Raw genomic sequence first — 19,345 nt, forward strand, 5'->3', positions numbered from 1 at the left:
TGGATAATGAATAATGCAAAAACAGTGTTAAGATCACTTCCGAAAACTGCGAAATCCGCAAATGAGAAATACGCCGCTTATAATAGCAGTTTTTTTAGCGAATGAATGAGCTCAGTAAAGACAGTAATATTTACATGCACACACCAGTTGAGGCGCAGCTTGAGGTGCTTTAATAATTAATCAACCTGTAATCGGAGAAGGTTCGGAAACACGTATTGTCAGATATTGTGAGTATGACTCTTTGTCTCTTGCGCACACCACCTTGAGAGAGTTCGTGTTACGATAACCTGTGAATAAAAAATAAGTATTTTGCATCTGTACATCAAATCTTACGATCTTTTAAGTAAATGAAAGTCAAGCAATGAAGATTCACGATGGTTTGCTTCTAATTGTAGCCATTGTTATATTGTCAAGTTTAGCGTCAAACGAAGGTTGGTTTATTTGCTTTGAACAATTTGATAAAATATAATACTTAGAAAATAGCGTGATATTTCAATCACATTTACTTTTTTTGTAAATTTTGTGTTGTTGTACAAGGATTATTTAAATAGTACAAAAATACGATTGTGTTTACTGGTCTTTGTACGTTTTTCCTAATCGTAATATCTCTTATAAAGACACGCCATTAAATAAGTATTTTATTATAATATTATCGCCATGAATATATAAATTAGAACGCGAATGACATGGCTTTCAAATTCAGCCAATATTAAAAAAACGAACACACACTCTCGAGTTTTTCGATGATTTTAGGTTGAACTTTGTTTCACAATTCAGAGTATTGGGTTAATGTTTTGAGTGTGAGTTTTAACTTCAACATTATGACTGCCCTTCGATATATTTGTTATATATAAGTAAGAAACATAACATGATATTGAATGCGCATTATGTGAAAGAATACGAATGCGAATCTATGTTTCTTTTCAACTTGTTATGGTCGCAATATGATTTCAAGCCAATTAACAAATGTTGTAGGCAAGACTATTTTCAATATGATTTTCTGCAGTAAAACGTTGATCAAAGAAAGTTTATAGGTTTTAGTGAGGTCATTTAAATCAAAGATATAGTGTCCGCATTGTCCATATTTTTATTCGAATGACTATTATGACAAATGTAGTCACATTTTGCGGTTAATATTATTGTGTATTGTTCGTGACCATTGTCTTGGGAATTTAATAGACTATTCTTGTACATCTATAATAAAATGGCTTTACTCTTGTTTACACTGTATTTAACTTCAGAAAATTACAATTAGATGTTGTAACTTTCTCGTGATTTGCAATGTGCCTTGGTATCATCTATATGCTTTACCATTACAATGCCTTTGTTGTTTGTTGTTTTAAGTATTAGGAGAATTTATGAACGAAAGGAGCTGACGTAGAAATATAATTTTTTGGTGAACAACTAGTGGATACCTAACTTTGGGCAAAGCTATGTGACTATCAAAGAATATGTCAGAAAATTGTGGTAACCCTAGATAAGTTTAAGACTCATAAATGAATCTTATATTTTCTATTTTTGGTAGCGCGGAGGTTATCCAAGAGAGTGACTTGCCATTCCACCTTAAACACTGCAGATGCAACATGTGAAACAGAGTTTGCATGTTTCACTTACGTAATGTCTATAAGGAAAAAACAGTATCATGGTTGTATTGATTCAGATCTATATCGTCTGTTCATGTGTAATGTCACACCAACTTCTACATTTGTGTCCAAATGCTGCCATGAAGACATGTGTAACAAAAATTTAACACTATCATTGCCTACATCAGATAGTTCACCCAGAGATGATAGTAAGTGCCTTGCCTGGTTGATTGCTATTTTTACTCTAAGAATGGAATTTGTTAACATTTGTATGGTAGTGGTGGAAAACACAGCACAAAGTAAAGACAATGCACATAAAACATCTTCACATTACCAAATATATATCTAAGTTTGTGTAGAATTAGTGATAAATGAATAGAAGGGAACAAAATGTAAGGCAATAAATGAACTTGTGTTAAGGTTAATGAGTAATTCACACTACCAAAACAATTCTTGCCGCAGCAAAATAAAAGCTTTTTCTTTCTAATCTTCTTTTAGTTGATAACAAGGAGAAAGTGATTTATGTTGGTTATGGTCGCACAGTCATTATTGCTTTGTGTATATCTGCACCTGTGTGTCTTATTACACTTACGATAATGTTGTATATTTATCTGAGAGATCGTCGCCTCTCAATTTTACATAAAAGCCTCATTGAAAGTGATCCTGAGTTTGTTGTTGGCAAATTGCCTGAGTCCAGTCGTCTTATGGATGCAAACATCCCACAATCTTTAAAAGACGTAGCCAGATTAGAACAAACCTACTCAGGTGGGATGTTATTTCTTATCGTAAATTCTGGCAGATAAAGAATTCAATACGTCCGGATAATTACGTACATTCTTTAGTGAACGGTATCATTTCTAAAAAAACAATAGTTTAGTGTTTCAGAAGAGGCTCTTTTGTTTTGAACTACTTCACTTTAAATGAATATTTAGTTCACCAATTTTACCAAAGGAGGATTGCCATAAATGTCGGCATTAATTAGTGAACGCAGTAAATTGGTAATCTTCTGAACAGTGAAAACACACTCGCGCTTTTGATGCTACGTAATCATGCTATCTCCTATAAACATTTAAATTGCTATCGTAGGCAGTGGTTCTGGACTTCCTTTGCTCATTCAACGAACCATCGCTAGACAAGTTATTTTGCATGATTGCATTGGGAAAGGTCGTTATGGAGAGGTTTATCGTGGAACATGGCGCGGCGAAGATGTTGCTGTGAAGATCTTCTCAACTCGTGATGAATGTTCGTGGCGCCGTGAGACGGAGATGTACCAGACGGTTATGTTGAGACACGAGCATATATTAGGTGAGTTATTTCCGGTTAAAAAAGAGTAATATAGTATGATTAACAAATGGTCAAATCATGTGGTTTTCTTATAGCTAGGAAAGATAACGATAAGGACATTAGTCATTCTATTTTTTCATGTTGTACTTAAGGCTTCATCGCAGCAGATAACAAAGATAATGGTACATGGACACAGTTGTGGTTGGTTACCGACTTTCACAAGAAAGGTTCACTGTGTGACTACCTTACCAGCGTACCAGAACTTAGTATTGATGGTATGTTGGATATGGTGATATCGATTGCCTCGGGCCTCACGCATCTTCACATGGAAGTCCATGGAACACGAGGAAAACCTGCTATCGCGCATCGTGATCTAAAGAGTAGAAACATTTTAGTGAAAAATAATGGTGAGTTTTGGCTGTTCATTTGTCGACTATAACAAACAGGGCAAGCGTTATTCAAGTGCCAAACATACTTTTCATGTTACATACATAACCGATAATTTCACATTTTCCAAACAGTCATTCTGTGTGCTTGTTACAACCATTTTTGTTCTAAACAGGTACATGTTGCATTGCCGATCTTGGTCTCGCTGTATGCTACGACGCTTGCAACGACTCGTTTGATTTGCCATCGGGCAGTCGCGTTGGTACCAAGCGTTATATGGCTCCCGAGCTTCTGGACAACACTGAACCCAAAACGTTCCATGAGTATAAGAAGATTGACATCTATGCCATGGGTTTGGTATTGTGGGAAATTGCTAGACGTTGCGCGTTTGCAGGTAAAACTGTAAAACAGCTTACACGTATTTTCTTCCTAAGTTTTAACGCGGTTTTAAGTACCTTAAGGGTCGTTCATTTCTAGTGGAATGAGCAGGGTGAAAAACTTTGTTTTACAATGACCACGTTAAGGCTGTGTGTAATTCAAGCATCACACTTAAACATTTTTTCAGGACATCCAAGTGAAGATTACCAATTGCCCTACTTTGAGAAAGTGCAAGCTGATCCAAGTATAGAAGAAATGAAGGAAACTGTCTGTGTTGAGAAATTTCGACCAACCATTTCAAAAACATGGGATACAAATGAGGTGATTATCTTCTAATTTCTTGTCTACTTCACTTGTTGTTTAAAGCATAAAAATGACATGAAAGCATAAACCAATACATTTCTATGGCTTTTCTCCAATAGATCATGAAAAGTATGGGTAAAATAATTCAAGAATGTTGGTATGAAAGCAGTGCAGCTCGTTTACCAGCTTTGCGCGTCAAGAAATCCCTTATTGCATTGAAACGTAATGATCCAGTTGATGTGTAGGTGTAGGTGTAGTTAGCAAAACCATAGAATTGTAGCTGTAGGAAATTTTATTTGTAGAGCTGTTTATAGAAGAATGAACAAAACACTATTTGACAAAAAGAGCAAGTTCAGACTATCAAAGCATCCACACTCTCAGTGGTTCACTTGTACAACACAACAAGCAATGAATAGTTAGAAATGGCTTTTGCACTTCTCTTTTGACAGATGTGGTTTAAAAATTTTTATCGTGTAAATAACATAAATTTAGTTGTTTAGGTTGCCAATAAATATTTATTGCAACAAATCATTTTATTTGTTTTGAAAATATCATCAGTTCTTTAGTTATTCTTCCATTAACAATTGGCTCTTGAATTTTACACCCTTGCATTGTTTTGTTAAGTTTCATATTATTAAGTTATTGCTAGTCACATTGAGCTAAAGTTGTCCATTTTAAAAACCATCTCTTGTCATGCAATTGAAAAATGTGAGCTTGAAAACGGCATACCTTGTTCAGCTAGTTAACTTCCTTTTACGCATCAAAATGAAGCCCTCACCATTCTATCCTCCATTGTATTCACATAACCATGTCATCCTCCACTGTATGCACATAACCAGGTTATATTCCACTGGTCAATCAAATATAAAATACAAATTAGACTTGTCTTCGAAAAAATATGTGATCCAATATCAGGATTATACATGTGGTCAAACGTTCACTCATATAATATTTTATTAAACAAGCTTTGGCTGTCTGTCTACAGGCTTCAACGAGTTATAACTGTGGAAGGCGGTTGACAGACAGCCGAAAGTTTGTTTTGTAAAATATTATGTCAGTGAACATTTGACCGCATTATGGATTTGTCTTGAAATTCTATTTCTTTCATTTAACCCGAATTATTCCACAAAATACAATAACAAATATAGGATACATGGTGATTACATAGTACCTTATTTGATCTTTTCTTCCAGGTGCATTTCATTAAAACATAGATAACCAACAGGGGCAAAGGCATCATCAGAATGAATAACTATCTGTTGACTATCACTAAACAATGAATAATTTCAGGTAGAAAATAGTATATATAGGTACAATGAAAAGGCAAACTATCAGTCAAAGAGCATACATAACAATTCTTTTCTTGAACATTGGACAATTGAGAGTGAATGTTTCATATTCACCACCTTCACCACAAATATTACAGCCATACTTTTTATTCTGAATAAATAAATCAAATAAAGTATAGATTTAAAGGGAAGATTACACTAGGTCCATTAAGATCAAATGATACATATGGTAGTCAAGATAAATTATAAATGAATCATAGCATTTAATCCAAGTTTAATCAACTATTTTTAAATAAGAAAAGCAAAGCAATGACAAAGTTGTATACACTTACTATCTCTAAAAGATATGAGTACATTTCAGCAATACTTTTTCCAAGATGTTTTTTAGGATCCAATCCCATGGCTGCAACCTTTATAATAATGGAATTGATGTCTGAATCAATCATGTCCTTTAGAAGATCTTCTTGGTTTCTATGCCAAAGATATGCAAACGATGTAAGACCCAACCTTGAGCATCTGAAATGGTATAGAAAAAAATAATAGTTACATAAAACTGCCCTTCCAAAAATTTTGCAGGGCAGGAAATCTTCCAAAAATATAAGAGTTTTCATATCGAACATGAATTGTTGCTTACTTACACATTCTCAACACGAACTTTTTGGTAATCAGAAAAGATTGCACCAGATGAAACACCTTCAATATGGATTTCAGCCTAGCAAAAAGATCGATGGAAAGAGGAAACTCTTAAAAACCTACATTACTACGGCCTAAAAATAGAAAATATTGGTAGCATAAAATCATTTGTGAGAAAATTTACCATAACATCAATCACTTTCTCTAGAAATCCAAAATTTAATGACAAGATTACTATTCTTTAAAATTTCAATGAAGATTATACCATAACATCCTTCAGAAGTTCGTAAAGATCCTCAACTTCATCATTTTTGTTGATAATATAATTCATGTCCTGTTCAAGAGGTAGTCCTTTGATTGTCCGTCGAAACAATGGTACACCCATGGCTTCAGAATATAGCTCAATAGCATTGTGGCCCACAGTTTGATACATATAACTGTCTAGCTCATCTAGAATTGATACATTTAGCTGTCTAGCTCATCTAGAATTGATACATTTAGCTGTCTAGCTCATCTAGAATTGATACATATAGCTGTCTAGCTCATCTAGAATTGATACATTTAGCTGTCTAGCTCATCTAGAATTGATACATATAGCTGTCTAGCTCATCTAGAATTATAAATATAGCTGTAGCTCATCTAGAATTGATACATAAAGCTGTCAAGCTCATCTAGAATTGATACATATAGCTGTCTAGCTCATCTAGAATTGATACATATAGCTGTCTAGCTCATCTAGAATTGATACATATAGCTGTCTAGCTCATCTAGAATTGATACATATAGCTGTCTAGCTCATCTAGAATTATAGGTGATATACTTTATAAAGCACTGAGACACTGAAAGAAGGCAAGAAACAAGTAAAATCTTTTACTTTTTGAAGACACTTAGAGTGAAAATAGAGTGCTGCACGTAGACCACGTGGTCTAACAAGGAGTATGTTTACTTTATGTCACCAAGGCAAGTACGACTAAAATTGAAAGACAAAAATGCTTTTTAATGAAAAGCCAAGCATGTGTGTTAACAAACCTTTACTTGGTGGAGGTCTTAGGTTAGCAAGGGCAACAATTTCGTGACCATGTTTCACACATTGTAGCATATTGAAGCAACTATCCTTCCCACCACTATATAAGAAAGACGAATAGCTGTAAGACTCAAAGAAACAAATGCTTTGTTATTGCTATGATTTACCTAATCAATGCCACGACTCGCATACTGTGTAAACAAGAACTTAACAGACAGAGATAGACAATTTATGAAACTATCAAATAATTTCAAAACAAATTTATCAATGCTCATGCCGACAATTTTTACCAGGATAATTGTGAGTCTGACTTTAGCTTTTTTTTCTCGGCGCTTTCATTGTTAACTTTTGAAAACGGCGGCAAAGGGTGTACCTCCAGTGGTGTACCCCAATCATTGGTAACATAAAAAGGTAGGTTAAAATAAATGACATTAAGTTGCAGTACATGAATTTTGGAAAAACTTACAAAATGCAAACGTAACTCAACACGTTTTTACTTTGTACATGTACGTAGATTTTCCAGGTTAGTTAGGTTCTGAGAACTGTTGGTGTTGGCGTCGGCTGATTCTGCTCTCAACCTGAATTTTAACTCCTCACTTGACTCCGTAGATAACTACCACTAAGGATACTTCACACGCCAGTTAGCACCAACACCAAATTTTCTTCTGGAAAACGTATCCATACTTTAAAATTTACCAAACACCACAGAGATAGTTAACACAATGAAGGCATGTATATATGGGTGTATGTAATGTTTCCTTCGTGTGAATTTTAAAATACTCGCAAACGATTTTATTTTATTATTTATACGCTCTATCATTTCTCTAAATTGCTCCTCCTAGCTATCCAGTAGAGATTGTCGCACATTGATCAAGAATCACTGTTGTAAAGTGAATGGTTTGAACCCGGGATTATCGTTACATGTTTGTAGATGTAGATCGTCCTGGTTAGTAAAGTCCTGAGAAGGACTGTTGGTGTTGATGTTCACTGACGTTTCAACAAGTTTAGCAGTAGTCAACTTCAGAGTCAAGTGAGGAGTGGCTGCCGCTAAGCTTATCGAAACATCACTCAACATCAACACCAACAGTCGTTGTCAGGACTCTACCAACCTGCACGATTTACATATACAAACATGTAATTACCGTTTTAATAGAAAACTTTACCATAAATAAATCGCAAAGAAATGGTGAATTAGAAAAAATTTAATGAAAAAATGACGTTGGATTCATATTATTCTTTTCAAAATCATCACTTAATAATATTAAAATTGACTTAAAACAATTAAGTGACATCAACGTAAGACCATTTCAACACATAATGTGCGATATATATAGTGCATCCACACGTTGAATATGGATGACACGTTTAACGTTGGACTGTACAATTGAAACTGCGTAATACAACTATCTTGGACAATTGTTCAGTTAATGCTAACATTCACTACGGTTATTCTTTAACTCATCACCCCAAATACCGGATTATGTCGGCAAATACTCGGACCAGATTCGTCGTATTGAGCTTTAGTGTGGCATACGGAGTAAAATTCAGGCTACAAAAAAAAGGAATCGTTACTCATATGATTTACAACAAATGCAAGTCCACATTCTTGAATACAACTGTTCATGAAAACTTTCTTTCTAGATCAAATCAAGTCAAAAGAAGATAAAAGCAGATCTACGATAGACTTACGTCACGAGCCACGTGACGAAGATAGGATCTCACTTTGTTGTATGCAGCTAAGGTTACTGTTTCTATGCATCAAATTGTTTGTTTCATTTGACCGTAATTCAAATTTCTATACAACTCTAGAAAGGCTTTTTCCTTTTGTGGCGAGCTCAATAACTCAGAACTTACCATGACTAAAAAAGACATGAATTAAACTGCAACACACACTTGTAAAAAAAAGCCTTTTACCCAATGTCATTCACGATTTACAGGGAAATTTAGTTTCATAAACAATTCAAACAATTTCGCGGGTCAATTTCAGAACAAATAGAATAAATCATGGCAGACTCTTACTGTAAACAAGGAATGTTAAAACAACATAAAAACTACATTCTTACGGTAGATGCCAGCATACTTCCACCAAACCAAACAGCATAACGTTGCATATGATGAGTGACTACTTGAACGTCAATCGGTTTGGGCTGAAAAATTTTTTGAAAAATGAGATGTAAACAACAGATAAGCATTTATTTTATCCTGTTTTGAAGAAATATTGCAAAAGCAGCAAGATTCCAATTTCTGATTAACGTCAAATACCTTCAGACGTCCGCCGCTCAACTGCTCACTAAGTTTTAAACGTGAATCAACCACTCTTTTAACGTCTCGTTGAAGTCGACGTCCAAAGTCTTTGAACATTGTAGAACCACCAGACAAAACAATATTCTATGAAATCAACCAATTAACATTTGTATATAAAGTAGACCTTATCGCCTTAACGTCGAATCGCTAGAAATTCTTTTGTGTCATGCCCACCTTATACAATGGTCTTCTCACATCAATTGGGCAATTCTGGATAACAGTGTCAACAATTTCCGAAATTGGAGTCGTAAAATCTGGATTAGAAAACTGAAAAAGAAAAGATCTCTGAGACTATGACTAAAGCCTAGAATCGTTGGGCTGAAGTAATGTCAATTTAAAGTACATACCTCTGGATGGAAAAAAATTTCAGGTCCCAAAAATCGTTCGTAGCCAACATCGACTGAGAATTTCTACAAAAAAGAAAACATCAAATTTTCAAAAAGAAATATTAAGTGACTTTCTGTGTTCCTCAAAATGAAGTAAAATGACAAAGAACGTACCTGTTTATTGATTGCATTCATTCCTTCAAATTTCTTCATCCATTTTTCTGGATCTGAGTCATACTTAGCAAACTCTTTTGCCACATCAGGACAAATATACCCCCAACGTTCCTTAAGTATTCAGTACACATTGAAAGATGACTTGTAACTTCACCATTACTCAAGATTTTCAATGAAAAAAATAAGTGATAGTGATTTCATCTTAAACAGATGTTTAAGATATCAAGTTGAAATTCAGGAGGGCAAATACATTAAGAGTAATTGGTGGGGACTTAACTTTTGAAAAATAACATTTAATATAGGCTACATCAATTACCAATGGAACAACCAAGCAAATAAAAAAGAAATCATGAACTGTTCAAATGAACAATAGCACATCCCAAGCATTCAAGTGTTAGTAATGCTAAAATTTTGCATCACAAAAAACAAAACCTGGTTCTAGTTATTATTTTGCACAAACTACTGCAAATAATAGACAATATATTTATCATTATTCATTGGCTATTTTTCACTTGGATAAGGAAATGCTGTATGTTATCCAGTTTTACCTTTATTGCTTTTGCTGTTTCAAGAGATTGTTCAGGGGGAATACCAATCTCCCTTTCTCGCAAAATTTGCTGAATGAAATATGTGATGTCACGACCAGCAATGGGAATATGTTTGATACAGCTCCCTATAACATAGCCTTCAGCCTAAAAGTACATTACAAGTAGAAAAACACTTTTAGACGGGGTCTTTTAAAACAAACACAATTTATAAGATGTTGCCCAATACTACAATATGCCAGAGCTACACTTTGTTTTATTAAATCACTTAAAGTGTACAGCCAATCCTGCACATTATACATACCACTGGAATAACATGGGTGACTCCATCACCAGAATCAATAACAGTACCAGTGAGGGTTCTTTCACCGACCTGACGTGATGTCCATGAAGCAGCAAGTGCAAGCACTGCCTATTGAAATTAAATGCATTTATTTCATGTTTTATGATAATTTTTCAACAAAGAGTTGATAAAAATTTATGTTACAAAAGCAGAAGATCAAGGGTCCTTTTAAGAATGAAGAATTATTACAAAAGGGATGAAATACGTGTTTACCTGTACAGCTATATATAAACCGGGCACATTGAAGGATTCAAACATGATCTCTAGAAAACAGCAAAATTATTTAAGTCACATAGTCTCAACACACATGTCAAGTACATTGCTACCTATAGATGTAAACAGTGTGCAAATTACTTCAGAAAAAACAATGTTCAATTTTTTTGACAAAAGTGTTTCTTTATAGGCATTATCAAATCGATATTACATTAATTATTATATAGCGCTAACTGCTAAATTAATATTTCAAAACGTGAACAAATTCATATAATTTATGACAGTGTTTTTCGTTAAAACCGCTGATTTTTGCACATCGTTTAAAAAAGTGATGTGCAATTGTTTTCATTTTAGCTAAAGCGATGTGCAAATTGCACATTGCACATCGTTGATTTGCACACTGGATGTAAAGCATACAAACAATATGTTGTAACTGATATTACATATAAAAGTAATTTATTATAATATATTAAATTTATATTGTTTATGAAATACTTGGACCACATGGAATACAGAACAATGAATGTATTTGAAAATGACTTGTGACATTTTTCAGAAATAGTTCTTCAGTTGAGTTACCTGCTGTGTACTCTCTGTTTTCAGGGGTATTTAGTGGAGGCTCTGTCTGTAAATATGAATTATAAATTGGTCAAGAGTAAATTGAATACAGAAGGTCATAAGATTAAATTACTTATTACCAACAAGAAATAGTGGTCTTCAGGCTCAGCTCTAAGATATTTGAAAATACATTGTTCCCAAAACCTTTCCTAAAAATGGACCATATGTTTGGTTATAAAAAGAGCAATTTTTCAATCCATGATTTTATAATCTTGTTTTCATTACCATTAAATCCCAGTCTTCAACAATACCATGACGAATAGGCCACTAAACAATGAACACAAATCTACAATATTGAACTTATATTGTTTGACATATATATTTCACTAAAATAACAAAGCAAAAAGAAACCACTAAATGTTATGATAAAATCACACAAACCTTTGTGCTGTATAGAGGCTTTTCAATGGCATCATCCCCAATAAAAAAGTCTAAAAGTACGTACATAAGAAAATTGTTTCCAAAATTTACATTTATTTTTACGAAAATTTACTGAGAATGCGAAAAAATCTAAACTCTTCATTTACTTGTAGCATCAGTTTGGTTAATGAAACATCATGATACAGACATTCCAACCGTAGATACTGCTGCTTATTAATATAGCACAGCAATAACGGGAAAAAATTAGTGATCAAAATTTTTCCCCCTGCCTGCCATGCAATTTTATACAGGTCATTAACCTAACACAACAAGCTTTTGGACATTGACAAAATGAGTTTGTGAGAACCATTTGTAAAATATGTTGAATTTAATTTTGGTTATTGGTGGTGGCATGGTGATGGAGAATTCAGGGTTCCTTACCAAGATCTTCAACACCTTTAGTTGTTCTTCTTTGACTTTTATCACCAACTTTTGCATTTTCCTTTATTGCAATAGCTGCATGTAAATAATAATGACATAACATTGTACTTCGTTGACTTCAAAATACCATTTTTAAGAATAACATCGTGATATTTCTACCTGAAGGCATTATAAACTGCGGTTCTGTATTGCCAGCAAATCCCATTTTTGTGTAACTGTACATCAAAATAACATAAGTATCAGCAATCAAACAAAATAATGGTAAAAATGTATTTTACATGCGTTCATAGAAAGATGACAGATGCATTATCTGGATATAAGACTCAACACAACACAATATATGAAGTTTTGCGTATTTGTTTGGTGGTCATGAAATCAATAAATTGTCATCAACCAAGAACATCGCGGCAGAAAAAACACCAAAACTTATGGAATGAGAGCATACAGCAAATGGGAGTTCTCCCGGAACCAGAAAAATAAAATAGTGTGCACAAATAAAACTTACCCTGTTCCATTATCAATAACGCAGGCTGGCAATCTGCCCTGTATCGACATTTCGTTAAAGAAGTGATTTGAACCGAATTTTGAAAATTTTACTTAGTTAACAATAAAAAGTTTATTTGAGAACCTTAGGTATCGACGACTTGTAGTTCAAGCGGAAGCCAGACAGCAAAATGGCGATCGGGAGGAGTAATCTAAGCCCGCGAAGCATTTTGGGTGTGGTTATTGTGATCTTGTGAACCTGTTTTCATTATCTAGGGGGCAAGCTAGGAGGCACATAAATGGTTTTCAAGTGTCTCAAAACTGGCCCAGATCATACAAAAAATATCACAACAATGTCATATAAAAAATAAATGAGAGAGACATTCTAACGCCTTTCATAAAGGCAAACTTAAGCTGTTATGGTTAATTTCTCTTTCCAAGAAAAAAATACACAGTTACAGGAACCACCTTTATTTTTTGGTTTCTTGAAATTTTAAGTAATTTCTCCAATCTCAACTAGAGTGCCCTCTAGTACAACAAACGAAAGAAATGCTTTGATTAAAACTTTGTTGTCTGAGGGTATTTAAATAATTCGTCATCAAAAGATATTGCGCTGGCAAGATAAATTTCCTAACAGAGTATAACTACTGCAAAGAATTTGCTCAAAATGTCTATAAATTTCACACTAGACTCGTACTTATTGTAATTTAAGTAGCAATTCGGTCAAATGGCAGCTTTGAGCTCGCGCATGGCATGTCACGAGCAAAGAAAGTCTTTACACAATTTACAATCCTTATTAAAATGTGTATTCTTGTTTCTCAGACTCACGGCTACAAATATAAATTTTATTTCACTGCAAGCTGATGGATCAAATTTCAAATGTTGCTATGACATCTTCGTATATAATATATCCTAGGTAAATTCTGATGTTGATTTCATTGAAGGAAATAAAATTAGCCCGGATCTGCGTTTCTTTTGCAATGCGACGAATATACTATGATGGCAAGCCAAAAACAAACGAATGCTTCTGGTTTAAAGATAGCAAAAATGGATGTGAAAAGCAAAAGGAGTATTTTAAGAGGATCAAAGACCTTGATTGTCAACTTCTTTCTCAAGAACAAAAACATTTAATAGATGCAGTGGAACGATTAAAGCAACAGCGTTATCCACAGCGAAAACCTCTCATTTTCAATGAAAATCAAGCTTCTCTTGATGGAAATGAAAAAGTTGAAAAGAAGACATCAAAAAATACGTTGAGTATTCGAAAGGAATGGAGTTTAAGCCTAAAAGGAATGTCACTAGACACCAGTTATGACAACAATAAAAAGAAGTCGAGCAATCTTTTAACGATTGAAAAAACTAAACAGACATCAGAAGTACCTATTAGCACCGTACTTGTTCACTGGAAAACCAAACCACACTTAAGGATACATTCAAATTGCAAAATTATCTTGCAAAGTTTGCCATGCATACCAAATGTGGGCCACAAAACTAACATAGAGCTTGAAAACAAGCTGAGAATCTGGGAATTAGCAAATGGAGAATTTCAGCATCAAAATGTTTCAAAAAAAACAGCAATCAAGACTGGAAATTTTAAGAGACATTTGTCGAAGAAAGGATTCATTGAAGGAAGCACTTTATCATCTATGAATGGCAAATTATCAGGCCAAAATAAAAGGGGAAATAGTTTAGAAATATGGAATAGCAAACACAACACCTCCCAATATTGCAAAGAAAAATTAAATGAAACGGCTGACAATATGGAGGAAGATAAATTGCAAAATACAAAAGAGCCGCCCCCAACAAGGATCAGTTCACACAAGTCGAAATCAAAATAAATTTAAATTGTACATTGTCTTCATATCAAACATTTTTAAGCCAATGTCGCAGCATTTATACCTGTGACAACTCTAACAACGAACTCTAACATAATTTATGATATTGGTGTAGTGACAAGTGCTTTAAGAGATGAATACAGTGTAATATCATAAGTAGCATGCTGGTGAAGTTCATTTATGTTAGAAAAGCTAGGACTGACTGGAAACATGATGAGCGAAGAATTTACACATTTTTTTCAAGAGTCGTTATAGAGCATAGAAATCACAGGCTTCTTAAAATTGCTAACGTATAAAATGGTAGAACTTCAACCAAACGTAAAATGAAATTCGTGACCGTGATGTCCACCACCAAAGCCTGAGGGGAAACCACCACCAAAGCCTGAGGGGAAACCACCGCCACCGAAGACTGCTTGAAATATCGTATTTGGATCGAAATCTTAAAAAAATGCAGAGGTACACATGAAACAAAAATACGTAGAAGAAAACATGCACGCGATTCAAAAAGGACTTTTTTCATAAAATCAAACGGTATAGAAAATGAAAAAATCGTAACTACCTGACGTTGTGAATCCATTGTCGTCAATATCCTCTCCTCGATCATATCTCCCTTTTTTTTGAGGATCCGATAGCACACCGTATGCTTCGTTTACCTGGAATACAAGAGTTCTTTATTATAAGTTCAGAAGAATGTCACAAGTATTGAATGAACGATATTCATTCAATTCTGCATGATAAGTTTTACAATTGAATTAAGCCGCCAACTGCATGCAGTGAAAAAACAAATATTTTATGACAAAATATGGATCTTATAAAGCAAATTAGGCGGAAAATAGCTAACCTCTTTAAAAAGCATTTCTTCTTGTTTTTTCACTTGGTCTGTTGCACCAGAGTGACGATCTACAAAGAAAGAGCTATTGAAATCACATCACAAAAAACAATAAAATCACACGACACATAATATGGAGTATTAAAGACTGAAACTATATTGTAGAGTATTCCAGACACTGTGTCATATATACACTTACTGCAATATCCCTGACACCCTTTCTCACATGCACACTTTGAAACTATATTGTAGTATCCTTAACACCTTGTGCAACAAGTAAATTTCACGTACCATCCATAGAAGGTATTATATTGAGTCATTTCCTGTATTAGCAGTATTTCAACTAAACGTAATTTGTTCACACGGTACTGTACTGATGCAGTAGTTTTTCCCCTTTAATGTGTGAGCGTTGACGGAGCTTTTGCACCGGTATTATGATAAGAACCGATAAAGTGAATGTATAGTGTTGATAACCTGGATGATGCTTTAAAGCTTCTCGTCTGTATGCCTTCTTAATATCAGCATCGGAACAATCCTTTGGAAGCGATAAGATTTTATAATAATCTTTTCGTTTGCTCTTTTTCAGTTGCAGTTTGGCATCCTGAAGTAGACTTCTATTTTCTACAATAAAGCCACATGTTATAGGTATATGTATATACAACGAGCAGAACAATGTACCCTCACGGCTATCACCATATTGCAATGGTGACTCCTGTACTTGGGACATATGGGGAGCACTAACCTCGACAACCATTCATTTTACAAACTTTTTCATAATCTCGTACAGCCTCTTCATAATTCTCGGATTCCATGTAACTAAACGAAAACAGAAAACAACATATTCTGAGCGCTGTTTTCAAACAAACCATGAATGAAATATGTGACGAGGAAAATTCAGTGTCTTTGACATAATCCAGGGCACCTTTCAAAAGCGCTTTCAGAGTGGCTTGTTACAAAGTGAGGTTTTGTAAAACTATTCTTTACTTTTTACATGTATGTACAATACTTACAAAGAAACAGTCATGAAAATCTGTCAATCTTCATACAATAATATAAACCAAAAATAATTATTCCAACCCATACACATCATCTACTACCACATATCTTACCATTTGGCACGCTTCATGTATGCTTTTAAATAGCTTCCGTCAAGTTTTATCGCTTCTGTACAATCGTCGATGGCCTCTGTCATTTTATTTAACTAGACATAACGCACACAAAGAAATAATCAAATGTCATCAAGACAAAATTTTTTGAGAAAATTCAAAAGCATGAAATAAGACAGCTAGTTTTTTCGATTTAATGGTTATGGAAATATTCAACGGGAAACATTTGCAGCATAATCAAATGAGAGACCAGAGCCCACCAGTTTTCAACATAGTTTTTCAACAAAGATTTTTAACCTAACTTTTGCAGCCAGCTAGTAAGTACAAAAGTAGAAAACCCAACACATTGCTATGTAAACATTCTATATATCTCACCTTTGATGCAACAACTGCTCGGTTGTAATATAATTTTGCACTAGTTGAAACATTGTTGGGATCAATGGTTAATGCATTGGTGTATATGCTGTATGCTTCTTCAAAATTTCCTCTTTTGTAAGCATTGTTCCCATTGTCTTTTGTGGCCTGAAGCAACTTGGCTTTCTTGAATGGGTATAATTAAAAAAATATATAGTTAATTAAGATGACCCAAAGCATTATTTAAATGAGAGAAAAAATTTTCTAAAAATAATACATGGAGATTGCATACTTACTTTTCGTATAGCTTTTGCCTTTTTGTGGTCTGGGTCAATTTTTAACACATTTGTGAAACACTTAAATGCTTGTTCCTCATTGTCCTACATACGTAATGACATTTTAAAATCAAGGATTGAATAAACTTAAATGGATGAGGACATATTCATATGCATATTTTTTCTTTTGATTGTACTGTTTATGCAAAAAAAATTACCTGATAATATAAGCACAACCCTCTGACATATAGAGCATCTGCGTTTCGATTGTTTTCTCGTAATACAGAACTAAAATTGACAATAAATTACTAAACTATCAGTCTCCAACATGTATACATTTATGACAAATTTTGGCAGCTGTTATACAAAAAGTTTGAAACAAGTATGAACAGCATGAAATTAAGAAGATTGAGTTCAATCATGAACTTTACATTACAAAAAATGGAAAATTTTTTTTCTTCACAAACTTACTTAGCTTCAACTTCAGCTTCACTGTATTTCTTCATCAAAGCAAGAGCTTCTGCTCTCATTATTTTGTACAAATTACAATCTGGTGAGAGTTCTATCAATCGTCTTGTGCAAAATATCACCTTCAAAACAATGTTGAGAATTTAAAGGCAAGACGCCAACAACAAACATTTCAAATGAAGAATTTTTGAAGGATCTTTGAATGATCAGTGAATTTACCTTGCGGTAATCTTCTTTATCATGTGCCTCAAAAGAAGATGCCTCAAATTGCTGTATTTGATGAACACGCAAATACTGGATGTAATAAATAAATGATGTAATAAATAAATTTTAATGGTACATGAAAATAGAAGCTGCCATTACATGATTGGCAAAAATATGGTAATTGTTTTAAATACTTCATCCTGCAATGTTTTACTGTTTGGGTCAATTTCCTTTGCCTTGGCCAATGCTCTCTCTGCTGATTCTGTAGAGCCTTGAGCAAGATTACAACGTGCTATCCGAAAATATGCCTAATTAGATGACAACAAGATATGTTAGTATCGTCACATTACACATAGAACAAATTTGGGTACGGTTTGGAATATACACCTTTATATAATTCTCATCCAATTTTAAGGCAATTTTAGCATCATCCAAGGCGTGATAGTAATCCTTCATCATGAGATAAGCTGCAGATCGATTTCCATAATATGGTGCACAACAGTTGTCTAACTCTATAATAAATATGCAATACACAATGTTTAAGAATTTCAAAATCCATTTTCAGTAGATGCTTACTACAAATTTTAACTATTTTCACAAAGTGTAATTCAAGTTTAAAGAAAAGTTCCTTTCACACATTCCAATTTTCTAGTTAAAATTAAGACACTAGTCAGACATATAATCAAGTACATAGAATTGCACTCACAGCAATAAAGTTGGCCATTAAAGCATAGTAATCAGATCAAATTATAAGATTTTCAAGAGTTTTGCGATACTTTTGTAATAAGATTTTACATAAGTAAAATAACATAATCATAAATCATGGTTTCATTATTGTCATATAATTTTACCAGTCTAGAAAGTATGTATTTTTTGCACCTCAGAGATTTTTTGTCATATTATCTTTGCACAACAAGCAGATTTATGAAGAGAGAGAGAGAAAGACCAATCCAAGTTGGTCATTAAAACTAAACTTAAAGTAAGACTGAAGAGTAACAACTGACTTCCAAATAAAAAATTGAATCAGCAATGACAAAATTTCATGTAATACAAAAATGTATGCATAATACTGATCAAAATATTTTGGCTTGCATTTATGTGTGCAACAAGAAATTTGATTTTCACACCAGCACACTCATAATTCCGTCAAAAAATGACGTACTTTCCAGACTGGTATTTTTAATTGCCAGTATCTTATTAATTACCAATTGCTTCCGTGTAAAGTTTGACGGCCAATTTGTAATCTTTTGCAGAGTAAGCTTTATTTCCAGCATCTTTCTTTGTTTCAGCAAGCCTAGGATGAACATATTAAAAAAGCAATTGATAGTAGAAAAATTCCAGAAAAGAATGCCGACTTATATAACAAAGTTAACTCGCAACATAGAGTTAAATACAGAACTGTTTATTGTCAATCTTTTCCTCTGTCAGACAGCATTCATCTTTTTCCACATTGTTGCAAGACGAAGTGTCGACATTGGAATTCTCGGGGTCTATTTCCATTTCTTCTTCTGAAGCATGATTCGCCGCCATTTTGTTCCTGACAATTTGGTGGTCGTGGAATCATTGCGTGGAGCCCACGCGTCAAA

At 33.9% G+C, this 19,345-nt stretch overlaps 5 protein-coding genes across 5 annotated transcripts; 2 read left to right on the forward strand and 3 right to left on the reverse strand.

Annotated features, from left to right (window-relative positions):
• The first annotated feature begins 215 nt into the window (after nt 1-215).
• LOC124453161 (TGF-beta receptor type-1-like) lies at nt 216-4,463 on the forward strand. The gene is made up of 8 exons (XM_047003913.1): nt 216-431; nt 1,526-1,792; nt 2,082-2,348; nt 2,670-2,888; nt 3,020-3,274; nt 3,430-3,648; nt 3,820-3,953; nt 4,055-4,463. Exons 1-8 carry the CDS (start codon nt 362-364, stop codon nt 4,178-4,180), a joined length of 1,557 nt encoding a protein of 518 aa, XP_046859869.1. The 5' UTR covers nt 216-361; the 3' UTR covers nt 4,181-4,463.
• LOC124453165 (diphthine--ammonia ligase-like) lies at nt 4,423-7,541 on the reverse strand. Its single transcript, XM_047003919.1, has 9 exons — nt 7,172-7,541; nt 7,049-7,087; nt 6,887-6,981; nt 6,123-6,307; nt 5,863-5,936; nt 5,557-5,740; nt 5,284-5,375; nt 5,107-5,204; nt 4,423-4,785 (listed from the first exon to the last, which is right to left on the reverse strand). The coding sequence occupies exons 2-8, from the start codon at nt 7,069-7,071 to the stop codon at nt 5,108-5,110; spliced, it is 750 nt and encodes a 249-aa protein (XP_046859875.1). The 5' UTR covers nt 7,072-7,087; nt 7,172-7,541; the 3' UTR covers nt 4,423-4,785; nt 5,107.
• Nucleotides 7,542-8,095: 554 nt separating this feature from the next.
• On the reverse strand, nt 8,096-13,004 carry LOC124453162 (actin-related protein 3). The gene is made up of 16 exons (XM_047003914.1): nt 12,711-13,004; nt 12,365-12,420; nt 12,206-12,280; nt 11,786-11,835; nt 11,630-11,671; nt 11,485-11,553; nt 11,366-11,411; nt 10,787-10,836; nt 10,535-10,642; nt 10,234-10,377; nt 9,686-9,796; nt 9,533-9,595; nt 9,360-9,452; nt 9,144-9,269; nt 8,945-9,028; nt 8,096-8,430 (listed from the first exon to the last, which is right to left on the reverse strand). Exons 1-16 carry the CDS (start codon nt 12,758-12,760, stop codon nt 8,335-8,337), a joined length of 1,263 nt encoding a protein of 420 aa, XP_046859870.1. The 5' UTR covers nt 12,761-13,004; the 3' UTR covers nt 8,096-8,334.
• A 533-nt stretch (nt 13,005-13,537) lies between these two features.
• LOC124453155 lies at nt 13,538-14,653 on the forward strand. The gene has a single exon (XM_047003908.1). It carries the CDS (start codon nt 13,615-13,617, stop codon nt 14,524-14,526), a length of 912 nt encoding a protein of 303 aa, XP_046859864.1. The 5' UTR covers nt 13,538-13,614; the 3' UTR covers nt 14,527-14,653.
• On the reverse strand, nt 14,512-19,302 carry LOC124453154 (dnaJ homolog subfamily C member 7-like). The gene is made up of 15 exons (XM_047003907.1): nt 19,159-19,302; nt 18,965-19,053; nt 18,147-18,271; nt 17,954-18,067; nt 17,775-17,849; nt 17,559-17,677; nt 17,306-17,375; nt 17,109-17,192; nt 16,834-16,998; nt 16,462-16,553; nt 16,095-16,168; nt 15,827-15,973; nt 15,365-15,423; nt 15,083-15,176; nt 14,512-14,962 (listed from the first exon to the last, which is right to left on the reverse strand). Exons 1-15 carry the CDS (start codon nt 19,287-19,289, stop codon nt 14,832-14,834), a joined length of 1,569 nt encoding a protein of 522 aa, XP_046859863.1. The 5' UTR covers nt 19,290-19,302; the 3' UTR covers nt 14,512-14,831.
• Nucleotides 19,303-19,345: the final 43 nt, after the last annotated feature.

The sequence above is a fragment of the Xenia sp. Carnegie-2017 genome, unplaced genomic scaffold, assembly GCF_021976095.1.
Source record: "Xenia sp. Carnegie-2017 unplaced genomic scaffold, XeniaSp_v1 HiC_scaffold_25, whole genome shotgun sequence".
Classification (NCBI taxonomy): Eukaryota; Metazoa; Cnidaria; class Anthozoa; order Malacalcyonacea; family Xeniidae; genus Xenia; species Xenia sp. Carnegie-2017.

Bases quoted from the DNA above. Each gene is read 5' to 3' on its own strand.
- LOC124453161 (XM_047003913.1), top strand. From the start codon at position 362: ATGAAGATTCACGATGGTTTGCTTCTAATTGTAGCCATTGTTATATTG. The intron at 1,793-2,081 runs GTAAGTGCCTTG...ATCTTCTTTTAG, and splicing joins TAGTTCACCCAGAGATGATA to TTGATAACAAGGAGAAAGTG. The intron at 3,649-3,819 runs GTAAAACTGTAA...ACATTTTTTCAG, and splicing joins TAGACGTTGCGCGTTTGCAG to GACATCCAAGTGAAGATTAC.
- LOC124453165 (XM_047003919.1), bottom strand. From the start codon at position 7,071: ATGCGAGTCGTGGCATTGATTAG. The intron at 5,376-5,556 runs GTAAGTGTATAC...TTATTTATTCAG, and splicing joins ACTCATATCTTTTAGAGATA to AATAAAAAGTATGGCTGTAA. The intron at 5,205-5,283 runs GTATGCTCTTTG...TTCATTGTTTAG, and splicing joins TTCAAGAAAAGAATTGTTAT to TGATAGTCAACAGATAGTTA.
- LOC124453162 (XM_047003914.1), bottom strand. From the start codon at position 12,760: ATGTCGATACAGGGCAGATTGCCAGCCTGCGTTATTGATAATGGAACA. The intron at 11,836-12,205 runs GTAAGGAACCCT...ACGTACTTTTAG, and splicing joins TAAAGGTGTTGAAGATCTTG to ACTTTTTTATTGGGGATGAT. The intron at 10,837-11,365 runs GTAACTCAACTG...GCTGTTTTCTAG, and splicing joins AAACAGAGAGTACACAGCAG to AGATCATGTTTGAATCCTTC.
- LOC124453155 (XM_047003908.1), top strand. From the start codon at position 13,615: ATGTTGATTTCATTGAAGGAAATAAAATTAGCCCGGATCTGCGTTTCT.
- LOC124453154 (XM_047003907.1), bottom strand. From the start codon at position 19,289: ATGGCGGCGAATCATGCTTCAGAAGAAGAAATGGAAATAGACCCCGAG. The intron at 17,678-17,774 runs GTAAATTCACTG...ATTGTTTTGAAG, and splicing joins ATAAAGAAGATTACCGCAAG to GTGATATTTTGCACAAGACG. The intron at 17,376-17,558 runs GTAAGTTTGTGA...TGTCAATTTTAG, and splicing joins GAAGCTGAAGTTGAAGCTAA to TTCTGTATTACGAGAAAACA.